We start from the raw sequence: 20,859 nt of genomic DNA, 5'->3' as shown, positions 1-20,859 counted from the left end.
AAATATTGCTGGAAAAGCGCTGTAGCTGTCTCACCTCAGTGTCCTGACTGAAGCTTAACCAGGCCATCAGGATGGGGCTGGATATGTTCCCTTGATCGTTTGTGAACCATCGCTTCCCGACAAAGCAGAGATCATGACTCCTCGTGAGGCCTCCCAGGCCCCACTGGAATTCGGGGGGCCATTGGGTAAATGGGAAGATTGGGGGTGGAGGCTGAACCGATGCCACTTAACGAGAGCAGGGTAGGATACGAGCTAGAAGGCTTTTGGGAAATAAGGAGACAGAAGGGCGGGGTGTGCAGGTGGCAAAATGTCTGCAGAAGAGGATGGACCGGTGCTGGCAGCCGTATAGCAGGGAGTTGGTGGAATGGGAGGCATTTGGAAGAAAAAGCAGGATGGTCTTTGAGAGGACTAAGATGAAAATCAAGGTTGGAGTATGGCGCTAGGAACCTGCTAAGCAGGCAGGAGACCCAAAGCGCCTGTGGACTTGGGAGTGCTCTGGGGAGCGATCATGCGACACAGTGGCCCTCTCCTCAGGCGTCACGGCGATGCTGCTCCTGCTGCCTGCCACCATGTTCCATCTGCTCCTGGCGGCCCGGTCGGGCCCGGCGCGGCTCCTGGGCCCACCTGCTTACCTGCCTGGGCTGGAGGAGCTGTGGAGCCCACGGGTTCTGCTGCTATTGTTCATCTGGCTCGGTCTGCAGGTGGCGCTCTACCTGCTCCCGGCGCGCAAGGTGTGCGCTCTAACACCAGGGAGGAGGGGACAGGGAGGACTCTACGGGGGGGAAGACCTCCCCAACCCTTATACGACCTTTCCTATGCCCGTAGGTGGCCGAAGGGCTGGAATTAAAGGACAAGAGTCGTCTGCGCTACCCTATTAATGGTGCCTGGGGCTTTCCCATCCCGTCCCTGAGTCTGAGTTATACAGGTTGGGGTGGGTTCCGAGTCTAGCGGGAGGTGCTCTGATGACACGCTCCCCTGTGGGAATCTCGCGTTGCTACTCTGTTCCAGGGCACGTCTGCGTGCAGTGTGTGTCGTTTGTGGAAGTATGCTGCTACTCTGTTTCTGTGTGTGCGCGAGCGTGGTCTGTGGAAGGATCAACTCCAGGGTTTACTGTGCTGTGGTAGCTGTGGACGTATGCAGTCCCAGCACTCACTCCTCTGTGGTTCAGGCTTCCAGGCTCTGGTGCTAACAGCCGTGCTGGTGGGGCTGGGGATGTCAGCCGGGCTGCCCCTGGGAGCACTCCCTGGAATGCTCCTGCCCTTGGCATTTGCGACCACTCTCACCAGCTTCATCTTCAGCCTCCTTCTCTATGCGAAGGCTTTGGCAGCTCCTGTCTCTGCCCTGGCCCCTGGAGGAAACTCAGGTGAGAAGGGTTCTGGTGAGGTGGGGGTGAGACAGAGGGGATTGCGACCAGTCCTTCACTCTCTGTTATTTCCCCAGGAAATCACATTTATGATTTCTTTCTGGGACGGGAGCTGAACCCTCGCCTTGGTTCCTTTGACTTCAAGTATTTCTGTGAGCTGAGGCCTGGCCTCATTGGCTGGGTATGCTGGCATGATGGGTTTAACTATGCTGGTATTGGGCCAGAAGGGCAGGGTGGGCTAGCATTGTTGGGTGGCCAGCAATCAACAATATGTTGCTTTGTCATGAAGTTACGGTTTTGCTTTAGTATTAAGACCAAGAGGGGTTTTAATACCAAATCTAAAAAAAAAAATTAGATAGAGAACATTTGGCTACCACACAAAGTCCCTAAACCACAAGACTAAATATATACAGCATGACAGCGATGACAGATTCTGTGGGGAGGAGGCTGGGAGAGCATGTGGAGCTTTGGATGCCGTGGTCAAATACAAACTGACTTCAAAGGCAATGACCAAGTACTGCTTGAAGGCCAAGGCAGCTTGGTTGAAGGCCAAGGCAGCTAGGGCTCGTCGGAGTTAACTTGTCACTGGTAGCCTTAACACCATGGCAGCTGTTCTTGGGTTAAGATCATACATCCATGGCCAGTTGGTGGAGAGTTCCAAAGAGACTCAGGCGAGGCCCTGCTTTTACCTGGGAGATCTTACACAGAGGCAGGAGTGCCAAGTACCCTCTATGAATCTGAGTTTGGGTTTGGTCTGGTTTTGAAACAGGTCTCACTAGGATAGCCCAGGCTAGTCTCAAAATCAGGCTGTCCTCTGCTTCCCTCAGCTACTCACATGACTAGGATGACAGCAGGCCTGGTCCACCATGGGTCTGGAGACTGACCTGCCCACACACCAGACTCGAAGGTTATTTTCTCACCGGAGAAACAGGATGGAATGAAGTTTTCTTCTAAAATTACGATGAGGACTAGGTGGTGTTGCACACCTTTAATTCCAGCACTCAGGAGGCAGAAGCAGGCAGATCTCTGTGACTTCCATGCCAGCCTGGTGTACATAGTCCCAGGCCAACCAAGGCTACTTATTGAGGCTCCCCCCCCCCTTTTTTTTAAAATTAGAGGTACCCTTAATGAAAGTACCATGCCAGTATTACCGAAGAAGTTACAGTTACAGTACCCAGTCCTCTGAAGCTGCTAAAATGAGGGTGCAAAGGACAGGGTCACAAACAAATCTTAGCTCTGTAAGCATTGCGCTATTCTTTAAAAAGCAACTCAAGGCAGGCCTATCCCCATTTTCACACGGCAGTGGCAGAGTGAGCTTTAGCAAGGCTGTGTCCTCTGCCCAAGTGCAGTATAGGCAGTTTCCCCCTGGATCCCTGTGAGCCGACAGCTGAGAAAGGGAGAGGTTGATACTGTTCCACTCCGATGCTCCCACCCAGAGACAATGGCCCTGTCCCCACCTCCCTCAGGTCATCATTAACCTGGCCCTGCTGATGCAGGAGGCAGAGCTGCGGGGGAGTCCTTCACTGGCCATGTGCCTGGTTAACGGTTTCCAGTTGCTGTATGTGGGGGACGCCCTCTGGTATGAGGTGAGGTGGATCGGGCAGGGGAGGCGAATGGGATCCTGAGGATGTCATCTGGACTAAGCCAGGGTGTCTGGGTCCTGTCCCTGCAGGAGTCTGTCCTCACCACCATGGACATAATACATGACGGATTTGGCTTCATGCTGGCCTTTGGAGACCTAGCCTGGGTACCTTTCACCTACAGCCTGCAGGCCCAGTTCCTGCTCTACCATCCACAGCCTCTGGGGTTGCCCATGGCCTTGCTCATCTGCCTCATTAAGGGTCAGTAGGAGGCCTTCGTTCCCCTTCCTCTCATACTTTATTCACTACCATTGGGTAGGTACGGGCGCTGATGTTCCTCTAAAGCGGGAGCCAGCTCCCAGGTGCCATAACACAGCCTAGGATTTGGACAGGCTTGTGGTCAGGGCTAGGCAGAAGACTTGGACTTCCACCTCACTTCCTGATCTTACTTTCCCTCAGCTATTGGCTACTACATCTTCCGTGGTGCTAACTCCCAGAAGAACACATTCCGAAAGAATCCGTCTGACCCCAGTGTGGCTGGTAAGCTGGGTCTCCTGGGGAGCGGCAGGGCTCTGTGGCTTTCTGCTTCATTAGCTGTCTTTCTCCAGGTCTGGAAACCATCCCTACTGCCACAGGGCGGCAGCTGCTGGTGTCTGGATGGTGGGGTATGGTTCGTCACCCCAACTACCTGGGAGACCTCATCATGGCTCTGGCCTGGTCCCTGCCCTGTGGTGAGTGGGTTTGGGACTGGATCAGTGTGGTGACAGAGGCTGTCTGGTGTACCTAGTAGAGGGCTGATCAGGGACTGGAGATGTGCCCAGGGCCTCACTAGGGACACGGGCCTTTTACCGATGACCCTGCTGCCCTGTGCGCCATTAGATGTGAAGGCCTGTACAACCTGGGTGCTGGCTCTGATCGCGTAGCCTCTTCCCTACAGGGGTATCCCACCTGCTGCCCTACTTCTACGTCCTCTACTTTACGGCGCTGCTGGTGCACCGCGAGGCCCGAGATGAGCAGCAGTGCCTCCGCAAGTACGGTCGGGCCTGGCAGGAGTACTGCAAGCGTGTGCCTTACCGAATCCTACCCTATGTCTACTGAAGCAAACCCATCTAGGCGGCAGGCCTGAACACAACTCAGGGGAAGGGATGACCAGCCTCAGAAGAGGTTTGAAGCAAGGAGCCATTGCTTCCATACGGAAATACTTTGACTTGTTGGATAAATGTTTTCAACTTTGTGTTTTTCTTCTGTCCTGGGGTCAGGTTTTTGGAGGGTGCAAGCAGAGGTGGAGGACAAGCTGACTAGGGAAAGCTGAAAAGCGGTTTGTGGGTCCAGAGCCTGAGTGGGTGGAACTGGCTTCTCTGAAGTGGACACTTCAGGGGGGTGTAGCTTAGTTTCAGAGCATGGCTTAATATGCACGAAGCCTCTGACAGTCAACACTGCAGAGTGACTAACACCTGTAATCCTAGCACAGTCAAGGTGGAGGTAAGCTCAGTTCAAGATCACCCTCAGCTACGTACTAACTCCACGAGAGCCTAGGCTAGGGCACTGTCTTTGAAGAAAACAGAGGTACTGCCAACATTTGGGCAGACCAGTGACATCTTTATTAATAACAAAGACATCCATCTCAGCCAGGAAGCTCCTCAATTAGAGTCCTTGGAGCAGGTGGCACAGGGCCTCCCCAAAGCTGTTCCAGCTCCCCAGTAAGGGTTGCCATCTCCTCAGCTGTGACTGCATGATCTCGGTGGGCCCTGGCACAGTCTAGAGCCAGTGGTGTGAGGGCAGCTTCATTTTCGTTGGTCCAGGCCAGCAGGAATTGGCACTTCTTCCGAGCCCGGTAAAGGCGATTTCGCTCCTCTCTGACCACAGCCTGTTTTCGGGCTCGGCCCAGGGTCTGTGCCAGGTGCCCCAGCGCTCTCAGCGTGTAGCCTTTCTGGTTGACAGGACCCTCGCCCAGCAGAATGCGAGCAACCTCTTGCATAGCACCCCGCGTACCCAGGGGTCCAGGTGGGTGTTCGCCCGCTTCCAGCACGTGGGCCGCAGCCTGCAGAGCTTCCTCAGTAGAGTTAAAGACTTGCTGGGTGCCCAGGGCTCCAGAAACATCGAGAAGCGTGGCACAGAAATCAGAGAGCAGAGCGTCGTCGTCCCCTCCGTGATAAAGGGCGAGAGTGTGAGCATAGGCGAACAGCACATTGGGCAGCAGGAAGCGCACGAGCGGCGAGGCCGGGCTGCGGCTCAGGCTGGCCAGTGCTGGGATATGGGCGGGCATCGAGGGCGGCCCAGCGGCCGCGGGGTCTTCAAGTGGCAATGCGGTGCCGGCATCATCCGCAGATTCGGGCGCGGTGCTCGCAGGGGCGGGCTCCGGCTCCGAAAGATCCCTGCCCGCGGCACAGTCCAACTCCACCAGAAAACGCGGGCCGGCCCCGCGGTCCCACCACCACGGCCGCCAAGGAGGCAAAAGGCGTCCAGCTTCGCCACGGCTCAGCAGCCGCTCGAACGCTGCCTTCTCAGCCGGTGCCAAACCTTCCCAGAGTCCGGAAAGGCCGCTCGGCCGCGGGTCGGGCCTCAGGCCTAGTTCCTCGGGCTCATCCTCGGTCTCGCGTTGTTCGCGCAGCCGGCGCAGCGCGCCCGCCAGACGGCTGGGGGAGGCACTCCGGCCGCGGAGCTCCCGCAGCACCTGGTCGCGGTAGAAGTCCTCGGCGCAGGAGCCATGCGTCCGGTAGCAGCGCAGCGAGCAGTAGGGAGCGTTGCAGCGCGGGCAGGTGTAGCGCGCCGGCAGCGCTTCCCCGCCTGGGCAGAAGCCGCAGAGCCCTGCGGGCTCCATGGCAACTGGCGCCGCGTGTCTGACACCACACAGCCGCCGCAGCCCAGCCACTTCCGGCGCTTCTTCGGTTATTTCCGCCTTTGTGCGTGGGGCGACGTAGCCGCCTTTCAGCACATTCCCGAGGCTTCTCGGTAACTTCCGGCTCCCGAGTAGCCCTTTGGGCATGTGCAGAAGCCGGTCAATCGCTTCTCAGCACTGTGGCTCGCAGTTATGTCGTTAAACGTTATGTCGCTGATCCCAGCTTGTTTCCCGTGATTTTACCAAACTGTGCAAAAATAAACTACCTTTTAAACAAAACCAACCAACAACAGAAACTCAGGGTCGCCCGGAGGTGGTGGTGCACGTCTTTAATCCCAGTACTCTGGAGGCAGAGGCAGGCAGATCTTTGTGAGTTCGAGGCCATCCTGGTCTACAAGATCTAGTTCCAGGACATTCAGGGCTGCTACACAGAAAAACCCTGTCTCGAAATGAAACAAAAAACAACCCAGGGTTTTAGCAGTGAATAGACACACAGTTAATCCCAGCATCAGGTCACTAGAGGCAGGCTGATTTCTGTGCGTTCGAGGACTACATAGTTGAGTACCAGGATAGTCAGAGCTACATAGTGAGAAAACAACAAAAAACCAAATTATTATTAATAATAATAAGTAAAACTCCACAAGAATTAAATCGTAAACCACTCGGTAACGAATCTGGAGATAAAATACAAACCAAATCAACATACAAATTGAGGCCAGTCTGGGACTACATGAGACCGTCTCAACTACAAAGCAATAAAAAAAAAAATGGGTAACCCGCCCAAGATGTGCTGAAAAATTTTTTTTTCTTTCTGGGACAGGGTTTCTCTGTATTAACAGCCTTGGCTGTCTAGGAAGTCACTTTGTAGACCAGGGTGGCCTTAAATTCAGAGGCCTGCCTATCTCCCAAGCACTGGGATTAAAGGCATGTGCTGCCACCACCTGGCTTTTTTTTTTTTCTTCCTGAGACTAAGTTTGTATAGTCTTAGCTGTCCTGGAACTAGACCATTTTAGCACTTAGAGGCAGAGACAGGCAGATCTCTGTGAGTTCAAGGTCGGCCTGGTTTACAGAGCAAGTTCCAGAACAGACCCCCAAGCTTCAGAGAAACCATCTTAAAAAAACCACCACCAACAACAAAGTTTAGGGGGCTGGAGAGATGGCTCAGCGGTTAAGAGCACTGCCTGCTCTTCCAAAGGTCCTGAGTTCAATTCCCAGCAACCACATGGTGGCTCACAACCATCTGTAATGAGGTCTGGTGCCCTCTTCTGGCCTGCAGGCATACACACAGACAGAATACTGTATACATAATAAATTAAAAAAAAAAAAAAAAAAAAAAAAACAAAGTTTAAATGGAATGGGGCCTCCCGTAAGGCAAAGTTACTCCATGGTGCATTCCAAAACAGTAGGTTCCAAAGCATAGACGAGAGTGGGGTCTGGGTGTACCAGAAGCCCATTGCTCGGGTGGAACCACAGCTGTGATTAAGCTAGGACAGATAAGATCAGGATGCCAATGAAATCAGGCAATACCAATTTGCAAAGCTGAGGGATCCCATGCTCCTTGTGCTTTGGATTTGATACTACTGCTGGTCCCAAATTCAGTGAAGACCAATTCACCTTCTCTAGAAGCCCTTCCCTCCCTTCCATCGCTGCCTCCACAAAACAAGTTTAAACACTAAATGTGTTTTGTTGGTTGACACAGGGTCTCTGTGTAGACCAGGGAGACCTTCACCAGCCTCTGCCTCCCCAAGTGCTGGAACTTGGGAGGTGTGTACTAGTACCGCCCAGAGAGCTGGTTCTCTTTTACGCTTCCTAACGACCAAGATGCACTTCACTAGCCTAAGAGGTCTATTTCTTACTAAGGCCTCACAAATGAAGAAAGCAGTAACATGTTTGGAGAAAGGGGCTTTATTAGACTGCCAGAATCACAATAGGACTTAGGAATTAGCATTGGGGCCCTTCTTCTTGCCAAAGGTGGGCACAACGTTGACAAAGCGACGGTTGTACTGCATCCGTCGCTTGGCCCGGCCTGTCTTCTTCTTCTTCTTCTCCTGTTTGGCCACCTGGGAAAGGGAAGGACTTGTAAGACTCTGGTTGACCTCTCCCACGCCTGGCACCCTTCCCACCAGCAGCTCCTCTCCATGAAAGAATGCAAACAGACAAGTCAAAGGCCTTGACTTTGCTGCAACAGGAAAAACAAAGTCCAAATACCAACTCTGGCACGCACCTTGGGAGTTTGACCTCTCACTTTTCCAGCACGGGCCAGGGAACCATGAACTTTACCTGTGTAGGGGTTGGAGAAAGGCAGCAGGTAAGAAGCAATGCCCTGCCCAGAACAACTTACTTACATAATCTTTAGGCTTCTAAAGACAAATCTGGGTCCCCAACAAGGAACGAAACCAAGCTGCAGAGGCTGGAGATGGGGTCACAGAATAGCTATCCCAGGTTGGTTCCCATCTCAATGTCACTATGGCCAGTTTATTCAGTGCTGAGGGTTTGATACTAAAGCAAGAACTCTATATCCTTAGCTAACATCTACATACAAAACAAAGACTAGAGCACTCTGAGAACCTTGTAATCCCGATTTTGATTATTACTGTCTTTCCTTCTGATACAGTTTCTCTGTACAACAGGCTGACCTTAAACTCAGAGACCTGCCTGTCTCTGCCTCCCAAGTGCTAAGATTAAAGGCGTACACGCCTACCACACAACTGGATTTTGAGTGGGGACACTGAGAACCAGTCTGGTTAAAGACTTTAGTACCTTTTAGAACCAAACCATAGAAGACACAAGTGTACTGCTACAGAAGTGAGCTTTAGTTACATGCTTTAGTTACACACATCCCATTAGTTCACAGCAAAAAAGCAGTTACCTCCCAGCATGCGGCCAGCTACTTCCAAAGTGGTCAGAGCTTCCACGCCACACTGGCCTAGCGTGGCCTCATCCTCCAGCGGCGAGCCAGCCAGAAGCAGGACTTGATCCTCCGGGGCAATGCCTTCCAGTGAGGTCACATGAGCCTACAGACAAAAACCCAAAGTTTAAAAGTAGACAAGTTTTAGCTGAGGTCCTGGGGATCAAGAAGCACAGTTAGGTCGAGTCAAAGGGCTTTACACACTTACTTTGATCTGGGCGACCGTTTCTTGGCCGGTCACCTCGAGGGTGTGTAGTTCCTGGGCGCGTACGAAGAGCTGCATGTTGGCGACTGAAAAAAGAAAGGTTTCTGAGAGAAGAGAATTAGCGTCCCGGAAGGCAGGCGGACGGGGAGCGGCGCGGGCATGCGCGCCTTCTCACATGCGTTAGGCCGGGCTCGCCAAGGACCTGAACGCGATCGGAGACAAGTCCGCGGAACAGCCCTTGTCCTCCGACTTCCCCGCACCTCTGAGCCCGCAGACGGCCCGCTCTCGAGTGCAACAGGGCCAGCTGCCCCCCGAGTCTCACCTAACCCGCGGACGCCGAGGCTGCTGCCGCGAAGATGGAGTCAAGAAAGAGGAAGAAGTGAGGGCGCGCACGTCCTCACCGCCTGCTGCGTGGCACGTCACTGGTGCGCGACCGCGCTGTTGCTAGTATTAGTACCGTCCACCGCCGTCCTAGCCTGCCCCCTTACGCAATACGCAGGCGTCTTGCTCTGTGGGCGGAGCGCGCCGGAGGGGCGGAGCCGAGCCGGTTGCGCGCGCAGATGGCACGCGCAGTGAGTCAATCAAAGATGGCTGTGACTGTCTTCCGACCCGCTCTGCGAGACTGGGGGTATTGCCTCCGGTGGCGCTACGCGCTTCGGCAACTGGTGAGAGTTCGGAGCGGAGGGCAAAAGACTGTGTGTGAGCCTGTTGCTCATGATAACCCTGATCTCTGCATGCCCTACGAGGCCTAGGTTTTCCTGTATACTCGTGTTGACACTTGTCTGGAGGGTATGTGCAGTGAGGAGAGGGCTGGTGGCAGACACTGGGTATTCCGGGTTTTGGAATAGGGCTGCCGCATACCTCGAGTTGGTTAGGACCGAAAGCAGCTGCCCGTCCCGGCTCGGTGCCCGATCGGCTCAAACACCTTATTCGGAGCTAGAGAGTTCCAACACCATGTTCAGAAGAAATTGCTGAAGAATACTATATTGACTGGTCTTATGATTCATTGGCTTTTCTAAATATGCTGTTTGCTATTTGAGTCCTGGAGAAATCTTGGGATCAGACGTTTGAGCTGTTTCTCCAGTCCGTCTCGGTACCTTGCACTCTGGAAAAGTGTCGGGTGCTTTTCCAGCGCAGGTCTTTTACTTACGCTGTTCCTTCCGCTTGTTTCTTTACCGACTAAAGACCTTCCCTGTTGTGTGAACTAATGGAAAGATGGTTTGTTTTGCTTTAGAGCCAAACCCAGGAGCCTCCTGATAACCCCAGCTTTGTGGAGTCTGTGGATGAATACCAGTTTGTGGAGCGCCTGTTCCCCCCTACCAAAATCCCAGAGCCACCAAAGCATAAACATTATCCCACTCCCAGTGGCTGGCAGCCTCCAAGAGGTGAGCTGAGTGATGGGGGCAGTTTGAAGGCTGTAGACCAGGAAGGTCCTTTGCCCCAGCTGAGTCTTTGGACATGCAGTGAATTTAGGAGTGCTGTTCAGATGTAGGAGGATTAGTATTGTCTCATCCCCAGGGAAGGGCCCAAGAGTAGAACTCTATTTTACTCTGGTGAATTCTTCCCTCGTAATGAGAAAGCATAGAGAAAGAAGACCCGTGTGTTTGGATTTCTCTTCTTCCAAGCCAACTGACCATGTACAATAGAGAATGCAGTTTAGCAAAAGGTAGTCTGTGTTTGAATTCGGCTTTGCCCTTCATTGTTGGTTTGACTTTACTAGTCATTTAGCTTTTTCTAACCTCAAATTCAACAAAATGAGTATAATCTGCTCAGCATATAAAACCTTTTCTACCAACTCCAGTGTGTGATTATGCTTATAAAATCCCACTGCCACTACAAGGTTTAGGCCAGCTGGAGCTCAGCCTCAAAAACAGCAAACCAAGTCGGCTGGAGGTGGCACACATCTTTAGTCTTTAATTCCAGCACTCGGGAGTCAGAGACCAGCCCGATCTAGAGAAACCCTGTCTCAAAACAAGAAGAACCCTAGCAAACCAAACCAAAAGAACCCCTTTAATTCCCATCTCTTTGTTACATAAATTGTCAACCTCATTGGGTTAATGGAAGAGAGTAGTCTTCTAGAGGGAGTTTCCCCAGGATCAGATCTACTCTAATATTTTTATTGTTGTTTTTCTTTTTTTTTCGAGACAGGGTTTCTCTGTGTAGCCTTGGCTGACCTGGAACTTGCTCTGTAGACCAGGCTGGTCTCAAACTCACAGAGATTCATCTATCTCTGCCTCCTGAGTGCTGGGATTAAAGGTGTGGGCCCCAAACTCAGAGATCCACCACCTTCACTCTGCTGGGATTAAAAAAATGTGCCACCATATCTGATTTTTTTACCCCCTGAGTTGGGTTTCCTTGTGTAACAGCCTTGGCCATCCTATAACTCCATTTGTTGACCAGGCTGGCCTTGAACTACAGAGATCTACCTACTTCTGCCTCTTGATTGTTGGAATTAAAGGCGTGCACCACTTTCCTTGGCTTCTGCTTTTTCTTTTTGAGACAGTGTCTAAGGTGGCCCAGACTAGCCTTGAACTATCTGTATATTCTAGGCATGAACAGTCATGCCCAGTGCTTCATTTCTTTTGAGATTTAAATGGTAGCAGACCTGGGTGGGATCTTAAAGCACTAAGGGGAAAATTAGATCCTGGCTATAAACTGAAGGACAGAAGGAAGTCGGAGGTAGTTTTCTCCAGTAGGATTTAACAACCCTCCATACAGCAGACCTTGTCTGTCTCAAAGCAGACCTCCCACCCACACACCCTTTGTAGTTTTTGTGAGGGGAAGGAGCCTTGGCTGAAGCCTAGGATAAGCTGGCTTCCTATACTGTACCCCTTTACAGATCCTCCTCCCAACTTGCCCTACTTTGTTCGACGATCCAGGATGCATAACATCCCTGTCTACAAGGACATTACACATGGCAACCGACAGATGACCGTGATCCGTAAGGTGGAGGGGAACATCTGGGTAAGTGACTTGGGTCTGTCCTGATCCTTCCAGGCTGGAGGGAAGGAGCTCTGGAATTGGAAACTGTTGACTGGAGTTATCTTTCCCCAGGCTCTACAGAAGGACGTGGAAGAGTTTCTGAGCCCACAGCTGGGAAGAACACCCATCACCCAGGTTAATGAGGTGACAGGGACTCTTCGAATCAAGGGCTACTTTGATGAGCAGCTTAAAGCCTGGCTTCTTGAGAAAGGCTTCTGAGATATGATGATCAGCCCCATGGCAGTTCCTCCACAGACTGGCATTCAGAGAGGAAGTTGATTTGGAGTCTCTGGAATGGGATTCAAAAGTACCTAAAGAGCTTTGAGATCAATCCTTGCTTTCATAAAGAGGAAAAAGACCTGGGTGTTTAAGTGTCCACTTGGGGAGAGCTATTCAATTGTGGGAGCCACAAGACAGTCAAGCTAGCAAGAGAGACATTAACTGCTGTCTCTTTAAACACTGTGGTGAATTTCTTAGGTGAGCCATTCTGGAAACAGCCACCCAACCCTGTTCTGGGTACTTCACAGGACAGACCAGTTAGGGACATGCATCCTTGATTTTCTAGTCTTGGTAGCAAATGTGGGAAACATACACAGACAACACAGGACAGTGACATGGACTGCAATGGACAAGACGGATAAAAGGGCATCTTAGGTTCTGAGTGTGTATAATAGGGTTGGGGACATCACCCTGCTGTCCTGGAATCAGCTATATAGAAATTTGAAGACAAGAAAATGAAGTCTTTCTGTCCTGTCTCATCCAATATCAGCCCCTTGTCCAACTTCACCATTGAATTGGTTAAGCAGCATTCAGATCCTGGCTGCCCTGCTTGACTTCAGACCTAAGGTTCTCCATGTGGAAGATGGATATCTAGTTGTTCAGTGACCTTGGCATCCTCATTCCAGGGGACCACAGATCAGTCATGAGTCTACAGGCTGAGCAAGGGAAAGGAGCCTCGCCCTAAGTTACAAGCTCCACCAGTCATTAATGCAAGTTTTTATTTGGCTGTATATACAATTTAAGCTATTAAAATTTGTACAATATTTACAAATTAAATAATCACCTGAAACTGTCTCCAGAAACTCCTGTAACACATAACCAAAAGGAAGAAAGACAGAAGCAGCTAGGCTTTGGCTCCATTGTCCCTGCATGGCCCAGAGCCTGTTCTAAACGGGAAAGTTCAGGTACCTAGCCTCACATCTGCTCTTCCTTCCTGGGGTCAAGCATTCAAATCAAAAAGACAAAAGTAAGCCCAAATCCACTAGGTACAGAAGTAGTTCCAATCCTGAACTCGAGTCCCATGGGTTGGAGGTGGCCTGCCTTGGATTCTGGGGAGCAGTGGTTAAGGAGCAGCACACACCCTCAGCCAGGCCCACCAGGCAGTGGCTGCTGGGTGAGATGGGGGGGAAAGAGCCTGGGGAGGGGCAGGACAGGGTCCCTCAGTGCTGCCCGCCTGTCCCCCCACCCCCAGGCACTCCTTTCCCTGAGTTGTGTGGTTGCCAGTAAGACATGGAAATGCCACAGGGCTTAGGGGGCACAGCCACCATCACAAAGGGGCTTCTGAGATTGGGGTAGAGGAAGGAGACCGGTGTCCGTCTAGGCAGGAGGGTGGGGCAGGTCCTGGTCTGTCTTCAGCCCCTGGGGTCTCCACACTTGGGAACAGAAGTAATACTGTTCGGCACTGCAGCATGGTCCCACACTCACAAGCAGGGCCTGGAGGGGCTTCACCTTCTTCCAGAAAGCAGAGAGGAGGCTTCCCAGAGGTTGAGCCGCTACTTTCAAGGCCCCAGCAGAACACAGCACAAGTGGTAGAGGAAGGTTCGAGCTGAACATCTCCACCTGGCTGCCAGGGCCATCGGGACGGATCAACTATGAACCCAACCACTTTTACTTGGCCTCAGAGATCCTGCCACTTCTTTCTCAGATGGGGGTTACTCCCCGGTACAGACAGCCGGAGCTGGCACTTGGTGGCAGGATGTGTTCCAGAGAGGGCCACTCGAGAGCAGGGCCAGGTCTGGGCAGTGTCAGTGGGCAACAGGGGACTCCAGCTTTTGCAGGCGACGCCGGCGGAGTTCTGCAGCGTCAGGCTCTCCGTCCTCAGGAAGCTCCTCTGCAGCGCCCACCGACTCAGGAGCTGGACAGAGAGGTCACAAGTGGAACCCAGAGAGTCCTTCATCCTCACCCCTCAAGGTTAATCACACCTACCCGGAGGCTTCTCAGCTTCAGGGGCTGGTGAGGAGGCTCCTGGGGATGGGGATGGGGCCTCAGAGCTGGGGACGCTGGTGGAGGGGGCAGCAGATACCACTGCAGAGGCAGCCTCTTCAGTGGGGTTGACTGAAGTAGCTGGCCTGGGGGGCCTGGCAAGAGAAGGGACAAAAGAGGCCTGACCTTGGCATCCTGGGTTAGACATTTTCCCACCATCAAACACTACCACCACCACCATGAGCCTTGCAGGACAAGCTCTAAGGCAAGCTATCTTTGAATTCTTGTGAAAAGCAGACCTAACTGCACACATATGGGTTCGAGTCTCAGGTGACTTAGCCCCATGGATTGTAAATCACTTGCCGGCAGAGACAGCTGACCCGTGTCGTTCTCAGTCTCCACCTAGGGAGCTGGGCACCTTAGAGGGTGTTTAGTGGGTAAGCCAGAGTGCTCAAGCCTTGGACTACAGCTACCTACCAGCCCTTTGCACATGTCCCCTATGACTGGGAATTCAGTTTCTCTTCCACCCCTATTCCAATGTAAAGCAAGCAAGCAATGAGATTAGCACTTGAACATGGAAGAGGCTGGCCTGAAGTGACTTTCTACTATCTGCTCCCTCCCTGAGTGTCAGGCATGTGTAAGGTGATGAGCTGTAGCAGCTAATGTTAGGAATAACCGGAGTTTAGAAAAACGGGACTAAATTCCAAAGTCAGCTCACTAATAAACACTGGCTCTACACAGCTGTGGATGCACATCTTTGAAGGATGAAAGCACTAGGCATGACCAAGAGCTCCTGAACGCGCCTGTAGATAGGTGGCCTGAGGCAGCAGAATGTATCACAGGTACAGGGAAGACAAATGTCACAAACTACATGGGACCTTTTTTGAGCTCTAGAATCTGGCATGCATACCCTAAGGAGGCCAGCACAGTGAGGTACTGGTTGATTTGCAGCATGGCGGCATCCAGTAGTGTGTGTATGTTCCGCAGACTCTGCAGCCGGGCCTCCAGGTGCTGCCGCTCATGGCCCTCCAGTGCCCGCAGCTCCTCTGGGGTCAGGCCGGCAAAGCCCGCAGGGGGCACAGGCATTGGGGGGAAGGCTGGCAGGAGGCAGAGGTCAGTTTGAGCTACCTGGGCCTGACCTCATTACCCTGAACATCCCAGAGAGTAGCCAACTTACCAAAAGGTGGAGGCAGGGGCATACCCATCCAAGGAGGAGGGAAGGGGAAGCCTGGGGCAGGGGCAACCTCTGGGCCAGGGGCAGCACCAGATGCTGGGGCAGAAGTACTGGTGCCAGCAGCTGTGGTGGTGGCTGTTCCACTGGGCCGAGAAACAGCTGGCAAAGCACAGAACAAAAATCGGTCTCCAGATGTGGCTCTGCTACTCCCAGCTGCCTTAGCATGCAAAAGGCTCACCTGCACTGGTGGACGGAGGAGCTGCAGCCTCTCCTGAGCTTGGGGGAGGTGGGACTGGTGGAAAGGGACCCATTGGGGGCCACAGTGGGAACATGCCTGGAGGGAAAGGAGGCAGGAGGCCCTGGGGGACTGCGGAGAAAACGGCAGTGAGAAGAGGGGTGAGTGGGAGTTCCTACTCCCAAGCCCGATGTGTGGCTAGGAGCTGACCTCCACGCCTACAGGCCCCGGAGCTTACCACTGGCCATTTATCTATTTCTCATCTTCTCACCCCTTCCTGCCCAGAATGAGCTTCTGGAGGGCAGACATTTGGAATTCCCCAGCTTTGTCAATACCCAGCCCAAGGCAAGTACCTGAAGGCAGGGAAGGTCATCTGAGGGCAAATGAACCACTTACAGTTGGGAGGCTGTGGCAGCAGTGGTGGAGGATGAGGAGCAGGGGGTGCTCCTTGGTCAGCAGGCTCAGGGGGTGGTGGTGACTGGGCTGGCAAAGATGCTCGCAGGACATCCATACGGCAGGTCGGGCAGGTCTGCTGCCGCTGGAACCAGGAGCGCAGGCAGCTGGGAGCAAGATCAGGCAGTGGTGAGCAGGTCCCCATGAGCCTGTGCCTAATATGTAGTCCCCAGACACTGTCCCACCTGGTATGGAAGATGTGGTTGCAGGGCAGTCTCTTAGCGCCTGTCACCATTTCCTCTCGGCAGATGATGCAGACGTTGTCCATTGCCTGCAGCTCCTCGGGGGTGGCATCTGGGTACCTGGATAACATGTCAGAGCACATGTCAGCACCAGAACCTGCAGCAAAGTGATCAGGACAGAGCTTGGGAGAGTCGCCAGGATGAGCCCACTTACAATGTGTTCATGTTGCGGATGGCTCGGCGAGACATGATGGCGTCTGTCACAGCTTTCTTGAACTGCCTGAAGAGACAAGTCCATGAGTGCAGGCAGGCAGGTGGGGAGAGCAGTCTGGGACAGGGACGGGACAGGCTGGACCCACCTCATAGCCAGGTACATGGGCCGAATGGCGAAGAGTGGGAAGGTGTGCACCTTGATCATGATGGTCATGAATGCCATGTACAGCAGGACTTTGATGAAGCCTGGGGAGGAAAGGAGAGCACAGCTGGCCACAGAGCTGCAGGCACGCAGCATGCTGGCGTGGATCGGGAGAGGCCCCGGCTCCTGTCACCTGTGAACAGCTCCGTGTAGAGCATGTATACAGCCTTATTGTCCCAGGGGTTCTCGCTCTGGAGGTCCACGGAGTGCAGCACATACTTGATGAAGATGGTGAGCACCATGGTCATCAGAATGGCATACTGGAGAGGGACACGAGGCACATGTAAGCACCAGCATCCCCTTGCTCCAGCCAGGCTTCAGTACAGCAGGCACCAGTGGTGCCAACACAGGCTTTGGACACAAGTGGGGTCCTCCCAGCCTATGACTAAAGCAACTGGCTCAACCTCTGTTTGCTCATTTGTAAAACAAAGCATCAACTGTCACCTACAACACAGTTCTGCTGAGTACGAGACGGAACTCATGCATATAGTTCAAGGCCTAGCACGTGGTAAGTCCCCAGCAAATGTGAGCAGGGACGCATCTCCTGGGTGATCTACCCAGCAAGTTTCTCCTATCTACCCATAGCCAGCTGTGGCAGCAGCCTCCAGGAAGGCTGAGGTGCCCAGATCAGGAATCCTCTATTAGCAGCCTTTGTTGTGCCTTCTGCAATCATTTAGCAGTGTGTGAGGGCAGAGGAAAAGATGGCTGCTCCCTGGTGGCCAGTATGGGGGTGGAGACTCCGCAGGTGCTCAGGAAGCCCTTGAAGGACTGCTCACAGCACATGCGGATCCACCTCAACTGTGTCGCCCCCCCCCCCACTCAAACAAGTTTTACCTCAAAGCCAAACACCAGCTGCACAGAAGCCCCCCGGGTGAGGATGCTATGATAAGCGTGGCTGACAAAGAGGAAGTCCAGGATACCCAGGAGGAACATAAGAGCTGTGGAGACCCCCAAATGGAGGAGGAAAGTGAGGTTAGCACTTCCTGCTCTAGGACAGCCCCACCCTCACGTCCACCATGGCCACAGACCCAGCCATCTACTGAGATGTGTACACCCAAGTGGAATCAGCCCTCTGGGAGCTGCTTTTGCCCAGGCAGGGTGTTGGGGCAACCCAGGCCCAGGGGAGAAGGCAGAGAGCTGAGGGCCCAGGCAGTTTAGAAGCCTTGGAGTGGAACAGGGTAGAGACTATGCAAATTAACTTCTTAAATTATCTTTCCTGTCCAGCTGTCCCAAAGGGCGCCAGGGTTCTGGTTTGGACTCCTCAGTGGTGCCATGCCCCTCCAGCAGCCCCCTCCTCTTCACGAGTCTCACTTACAGACAATGCGGCAGTGGAAGAGCCAGGAGATGTTGGGGCTGCGCTCCATCTGCAGCAGAGCAGAGAGGGACACCATCAAGATGCTTGGGGTCACCCTATGCCCCAATCCACCAGATGGCCATCGGCCACTCCCAACTCACAAAGTCCACACGGTCCTCAGCCAACCAATGGAAACACTTGAGGAAGAGGAGGAGAGTAAAGAGCGCCACGAAGCGAGGACTGAAGTCATCCCGAAAAACAGTGAAGGCCAAACAGGTTTCGGTGACAGCGTACCAGGACCGCTCCAAAAGGTGCTGTGGGTTGAGCATGGGACGACATGGAACCCAGTCATTCTTTGCCCGGCTCTGGACCCTGTCCTTTGGGGCCACCAACATATTACCTCCATCTCCGCTGCCCTCAGCTGCCCAAAGAACACCTTGCCCATCACTTTGCCCAAGAGGAAGACAAGGACAAAGGCCTGGATGTACAGGACCTAGGAGTGGGGGAAGTCATAGTTCGAGGTTATTTTCTGCTTTCTTCGGCCCGGGGCTCATCATTCTGACATGCTCCCAAGTCTTGTCATAGATTATTCCAAGTTAGGCAGCCAATGGCTATGTCTCCCCTACTATGACATATAACCCTGTCTCTGACCCACACAGACATTGCCTTCCCGCCCTGGGCAATCCTCCCTCACTGAGCCCTGAACTCACTGCCATGCTGGGGCTGGACTTGGTCAAATACACCACAGTGGGGTAGAACTGGTGTTTGAGGTAGTAGGCATGAGCCACCACTGCCCCAGTCAGCGCCAGGCTGGCCGCCATCATCACTGCGGTGCGGAACATTGCCCTGGCCCAGAGACCTGCACAAGGAAAATGATATTTGTCATGTCCATGCTGTGCAAACCTAGCACAGTCCCTGGCCGAGTGTCAGAAGTAGGGGTAAACTCTCACTTCGCCCTGACAGCCATTAGATTCAGAACAGCATATACTCCCCATTTCACAAGCAAGAAACCAGGACTCATAAGGGTTAAAGGCTCGCACTGATGCAAGGCCTGGAACTTGGGTCAGTCTCGTTTCAAATCTAGGGCTCTTTCCACGCTGCCTGCCAAGCCGCCTCCTCTAGGGAGTCAAAGAGGCAAAGCAGCAATGTTGGGAGGAGGGGGGCTCCTGCAGCTGACCCTCTGTGGGAGCTGGGATGATAAGCTTTAGAGGCGGGAACACTGGGCCTGGCTGGGAGAAGGCAAAACGCAGACAGCACAGCCTGGGAGGCGGAACCACCGGTGACAGCTGTGTCAGGGTGGTCAGCGTAGACGCGCGCCCAGCGGGGTACGTCAGTCTGGAACCCTGGCACCCCCCCCTCCCAGCCCCCGAGCAGTGTCCACTCTGAGCACCGGAGAAACGGCCGACCAGCAGGGTGCAGCGGCGGAACCGAGAGCCACCCGGTCGCCTCGAAGCCGCGCACCTGTGAGCGCTAGGAGTTGCAAACGACTCAGGCGGGGCCCGGCCTCTGGAACGGTGGCCGCGTCGCCGCCTGAGCTCTACAGCCATCTGACAGGCCGAAAACTAGCGGCGGAACGCTGGGGGACGGGCTGATCTCGGTGACCCCAAAGGGCAAGGTCCTGGTCCCCTACCCCCCACCCCAACCACAGCCTGGACCAGACTTCGGCCCACTCACCAGGAGCCCAGCGCCGCGAGCCCGCTCAATCACCGCGACTGCGGCGGCCGCTCCGGTTAACAACACTCCCCACCCCCTGCGAACCGGAACTTCGGGGGTAAGACACCTCACTTCCGGCGGCGCGGGGCGCGGCGGAGTGGACTGTACCAAGTGCACTTTGCGCGTAGCGATCTCGCCGGTGCTTCCGGGCCCGCGCGCACGCAGCCGGGACGAGCAAGAGATGGGGCGCGTGGTCGCGACCAAGAGAGCTGCGGGAAAGGGCTCCCCCCCCCCCTTGTTAGTCACCGTAGTAGGATCATCACCCTAAACCCCGGCAAGACTCCAGCTGTCAAAGTGTCTGGAAGCTGGGACATTCTGCGGGCCGAGCCATTTGGAAGGGGGAGGAGAGCGAGCAAGACCCAGGCTTTACGTCAGGCATAAAAGAAATAAAATGTGTCAGCGCCTCACTCCAGGGACAGGTACGACACGGTGAGCAGTAAAGTGCTTCCTGGGAAAACTGGATGCAGAAAACAGACGTGTCTTCCTAGGTCACTTCCCCAGTGCAGTTTGGGTAGGAGTTGGGTCCCGTGGCTACCGCTGATTGGGTTTGATAAAGTAACGCGGACCAATGAAAAAAAGAATGAAAAAATTCTGGCCTATAGAAAGAGAACAGCAGGTGAGTGGTTGCTAGGGTCCATAGACAGGGTTGCTCTGGGCTCGGTCCCACCGCAGCCAGCGGCCGACCGAGAAAGCGCAGTCAGTAGGTAGGGGGTCCCTATCCTGCCTGGGGGAACGCTTGCCGCGCCCACAAAGGGAGCAGCGCTCGGGTGTGTCCGGACTGACAAGAAGCAGAGCTCCAGTTCTTCCGAGGCTTGGGTGGAGAGTTCCGTGCGGAGAAGTTGACCTCAGCACCCCAAGCGCTCAATCAGCACGCGTGTTCCTTCCTGGGTAGTAGCCACGACCCTCGGTTCTGAGCAGTCCGCTGTTTCAGTCTCAATTTAGGGCTCAGGCAATCACTGTAGTCGCGAACAGAATGGAGACCTAAAGTGTCTACCTTGTGTCCTGAATTTTTCCTTTGCCAACCCATAAAATCGCTCGTCACCCAAGTTTATCATCTGTGTGTGTGTGTGTGTGTGTGTGCGTGCGCGGGTACCTCCCGTTTTTAAGGCGGACTCACTGCAGACTCAGAGACTTAACAAAGCCTATCCTAGGAGTCTTTAGGATCTGACTGCCCTAAGTCCCTGTGCTCTTGGTCTCTGCCATCTTCTCCACCACCCGCTGGTCTTATCGCAGTGTTCTCAACCTTCCTGATGCTATGGCCCTTTAATACAGCTCCTCATGTTGTGGTGACCCCAACCATAAAATTATTTTGAT

General features: G+C 53.7%; 5 protein-coding genes across 6 annotated transcripts; 2 read left to right on the top strand and 3 right to left on the bottom strand.

Moving 5' to 3' along the window:
- The first annotated feature begins 20 nt into the window (after window positions 1-20).
- On the top strand, window positions 21-4,177 carry Tm7sf2 (transmembrane 7 superfamily member 2). Its single transcript, XM_038334976.2, has 10 exons — window positions 21-185; window positions 535-731; window positions 826-880; window positions 1,169-1,363; window positions 1,441-1,544; window positions 2,830-2,949; window positions 3,036-3,204; window positions 3,403-3,483; window positions 3,552-3,674; window positions 3,881-4,177. Exons 1-10 carry the CDS (start codon window positions 134-136, stop codon window positions 4,039-4,041), a joined length of 1,257 nt encoding a protein of 418 aa, XP_038190904.1. The 5' UTR covers window positions 21-133; the 3' UTR covers window positions 4,042-4,177.
- A 344-nt stretch (window positions 4,178-4,521) lies between these two features.
- Window positions 4,522-5,823, bottom strand: Znhit2 (zinc finger HIT-type containing 2). The gene has a single exon (XM_038334988.1). The coding sequence runs from the start codon at window positions 5,762-5,764 to the stop codon at window positions 4,568-4,570; it is 1,197 nt and encodes a 398-aa protein (XP_038190916.1). The 5' UTR covers window positions 5,765-5,823; the 3' UTR covers window positions 4,522-4,567.
- A 1,846-nt stretch (window positions 5,824-7,669) lies between these two features.
- On the bottom strand, window positions 7,670-9,363 carry Fau (FAU ubiquitin like and ribosomal protein S30 fusion). The gene is made up of 5 exons (XM_038333828.1): window positions 9,218-9,363; window positions 8,899-8,981; window positions 8,652-8,796; window positions 8,007-8,062; window positions 7,670-7,842 (listed from the first exon to the last, which is right to left on the bottom strand). The coding sequence occupies exons 2-5, from the start codon at window positions 8,971-8,973 to the stop codon at window positions 7,717-7,719; spliced, it is 402 nt and encodes a 133-aa protein (XP_038189756.1). The 5' UTR covers window positions 8,974-8,981; window positions 9,218-9,363; the 3' UTR covers window positions 7,670-7,716.
- A 45-nt stretch (window positions 9,364-9,408) lies between these two features.
- Mrpl49 (mitochondrial ribosomal protein L49) lies at window positions 9,409-12,236 on the top strand. The gene is made up of 4 exons (XM_038333814.2): window positions 9,409-9,560; window positions 10,130-10,280; window positions 11,735-11,859; window positions 11,950-12,236. The coding sequence occupies exons 1-4, from the start codon at window positions 9,456-9,458 to the stop codon at window positions 12,094-12,096; spliced, it is 528 nt and encodes a 175-aa protein (XP_038189742.1). The 5' UTR covers window positions 9,409-9,455; the 3' UTR covers window positions 12,097-12,236.
- A 622-nt stretch (window positions 12,237-12,858) lies between these two features.
- Window positions 12,859-20,020, bottom strand: Syvn1 (synoviolin 1). Of its 2 annotated transcripts, none has more exons than XM_038333784.2 (16): window positions 19,507-20,020; window positions 18,543-18,691; window positions 18,233-18,325; window positions 17,994-18,146; window positions 17,854-17,902; window positions 17,373-17,476; window positions 16,672-16,798; window positions 16,483-16,582; window positions 16,338-16,403; window positions 16,127-16,243; window positions 15,885-16,048; window positions 15,492-15,620; window positions 15,257-15,412; window positions 14,990-15,176; window positions 14,083-14,234; window positions 12,859-14,011 (listed from the first exon to the last, which is right to left on the bottom strand). In XM_038333784.2, the coding sequence occupies exons 2-16, from the start codon at window positions 18,672-18,674 to the stop codon at window positions 13,902-13,904; spliced, it is 1,839 nt and encodes a 612-aa protein (XP_038189712.1). In that variant the 5' UTR covers window positions 18,675-18,691; window positions 19,507-20,020; the 3' UTR covers window positions 12,859-13,901. The 2 variants fall into 2 exon arrangements, with proteins under 2 accessions (XP_038189712.1, XP_038189729.1); XM_038333801.2 differs by lacking the exon at window positions 19,507-20,020 and adding an exon at window positions 19,294-19,412.
- Window positions 20,021-20,859: the final 839 nt, after the last annotated feature.

This window comes from Arvicola amphibius, chromosome 1 (assembly GCF_903992535.2).
Source record: "Arvicola amphibius chromosome 1, mArvAmp1.2, whole genome shotgun sequence".
Classification (NCBI taxonomy): Eukaryota; Metazoa; Chordata; class Mammalia; order Rodentia; family Cricetidae; genus Arvicola; species Arvicola amphibius.
The sequence above is the reverse complement of the archived record's forward strand: the minus strand, read 5'-3'. Positions and strand labels throughout refer to the sequence as shown.

What these genes read in the sequence shown, in the direction of transcription:
- Znhit2 (XM_038334988.1), bottom strand. Translation starts at nt 5,764, where the DNA reads ATGGAGCCCGCAGGGCTCTGCGGCTTCTGCCCAGGCGGGGAAGCGCTG.
- Syvn1 (XM_038333784.2), bottom strand. Translation starts at nt 18,674, where the DNA reads ATGTTCCGCACCGCAGTGATGATGGCGGCCAGCCTGGCGCTGACTGGG. An exon ending in CTGAGGACCGTGTGGACTTT is followed by an intron (nt 17,903 to 17,993) that starts GTGAGTTGGGAG and finishes GCTCTGCTGCAG; the next exon opens with ATGGAGCGCAGCCCCAACAT. An exon ending in ATCCGCAACATGAACACATT is followed by an intron (nt 16,244 to 16,337) that starts GTAAGTGGGCTC and finishes CATGTTATCCAG; the next exon opens with GTACCCAGATGCCACCCCCG.
- Mrpl49 (XM_038333814.2), top strand. Translation starts at nt 9,456, where the DNA reads ATGGCACGCGCAGTGAGTCAATCAAAGATGGCTGTGACTGTCTTCCGA. An exon ending in TGGCTGGCAGCCTCCAAGAG is followed by an intron (nt 10,281 to 11,734) that starts GTGAGCTGAGTG and finishes ACCCCTTTACAG; the next exon opens with ATCCTCCTCCCAACTTGCCC. An exon ending in AGGTGGAGGGGAACATCTGG is followed by an intron (nt 11,860 to 11,949) that starts GTAAGTGACTTG and finishes ATCTTTCCCCAG; the next exon opens with GCTCTACAGAAGGACGTGGA.
- Tm7sf2 (XM_038334976.2), top strand. Translation starts at nt 134, where the DNA reads ATGACTCCTCGTGAGGCCTCCCAGGCCCCACTGGAATTCGGGGGGCCA. An exon ending in TCTGCGCTACCCTATTAATG is followed by an intron (nt 881 to 1,168) that starts GTGCCTGGGGCT and finishes TCTGTGGTTCAG; the next exon opens with GCTTCCAGGCTCTGGTGCTA. An exon ending in GTCTGACCCCAGTGTGGCTG is followed by an intron (nt 3,484 to 3,551) that starts GTAAGCTGGGTC and finishes GTCTTTCTCCAG; the next exon opens with GTCTGGAAACCATCCCTACT.
- Fau (XM_038333828.1), bottom strand. Translation starts at nt 8,973, where the DNA reads ATGCAGCTCTTCGTACGCGCCCAGGAACTACACACCCTCGAGGTGACC. An exon ending in AAACGGTCGCCCAGATCAAA is followed by an intron (nt 8,797 to 8,898) that starts GTAAGTGTGTAA and finishes TTTTGTCTGTAG; the next exon opens with GCTCATGTGACCTCACTGGA. An exon ending in TGAGAGGTCAAACTCCCAAG is followed by an intron (nt 7,843 to 8,006) that starts GTGCGTGCCAGA and finishes TCCCTTTCCCAG; the next exon opens with GTGGCCAAACAGGAGAAGAA.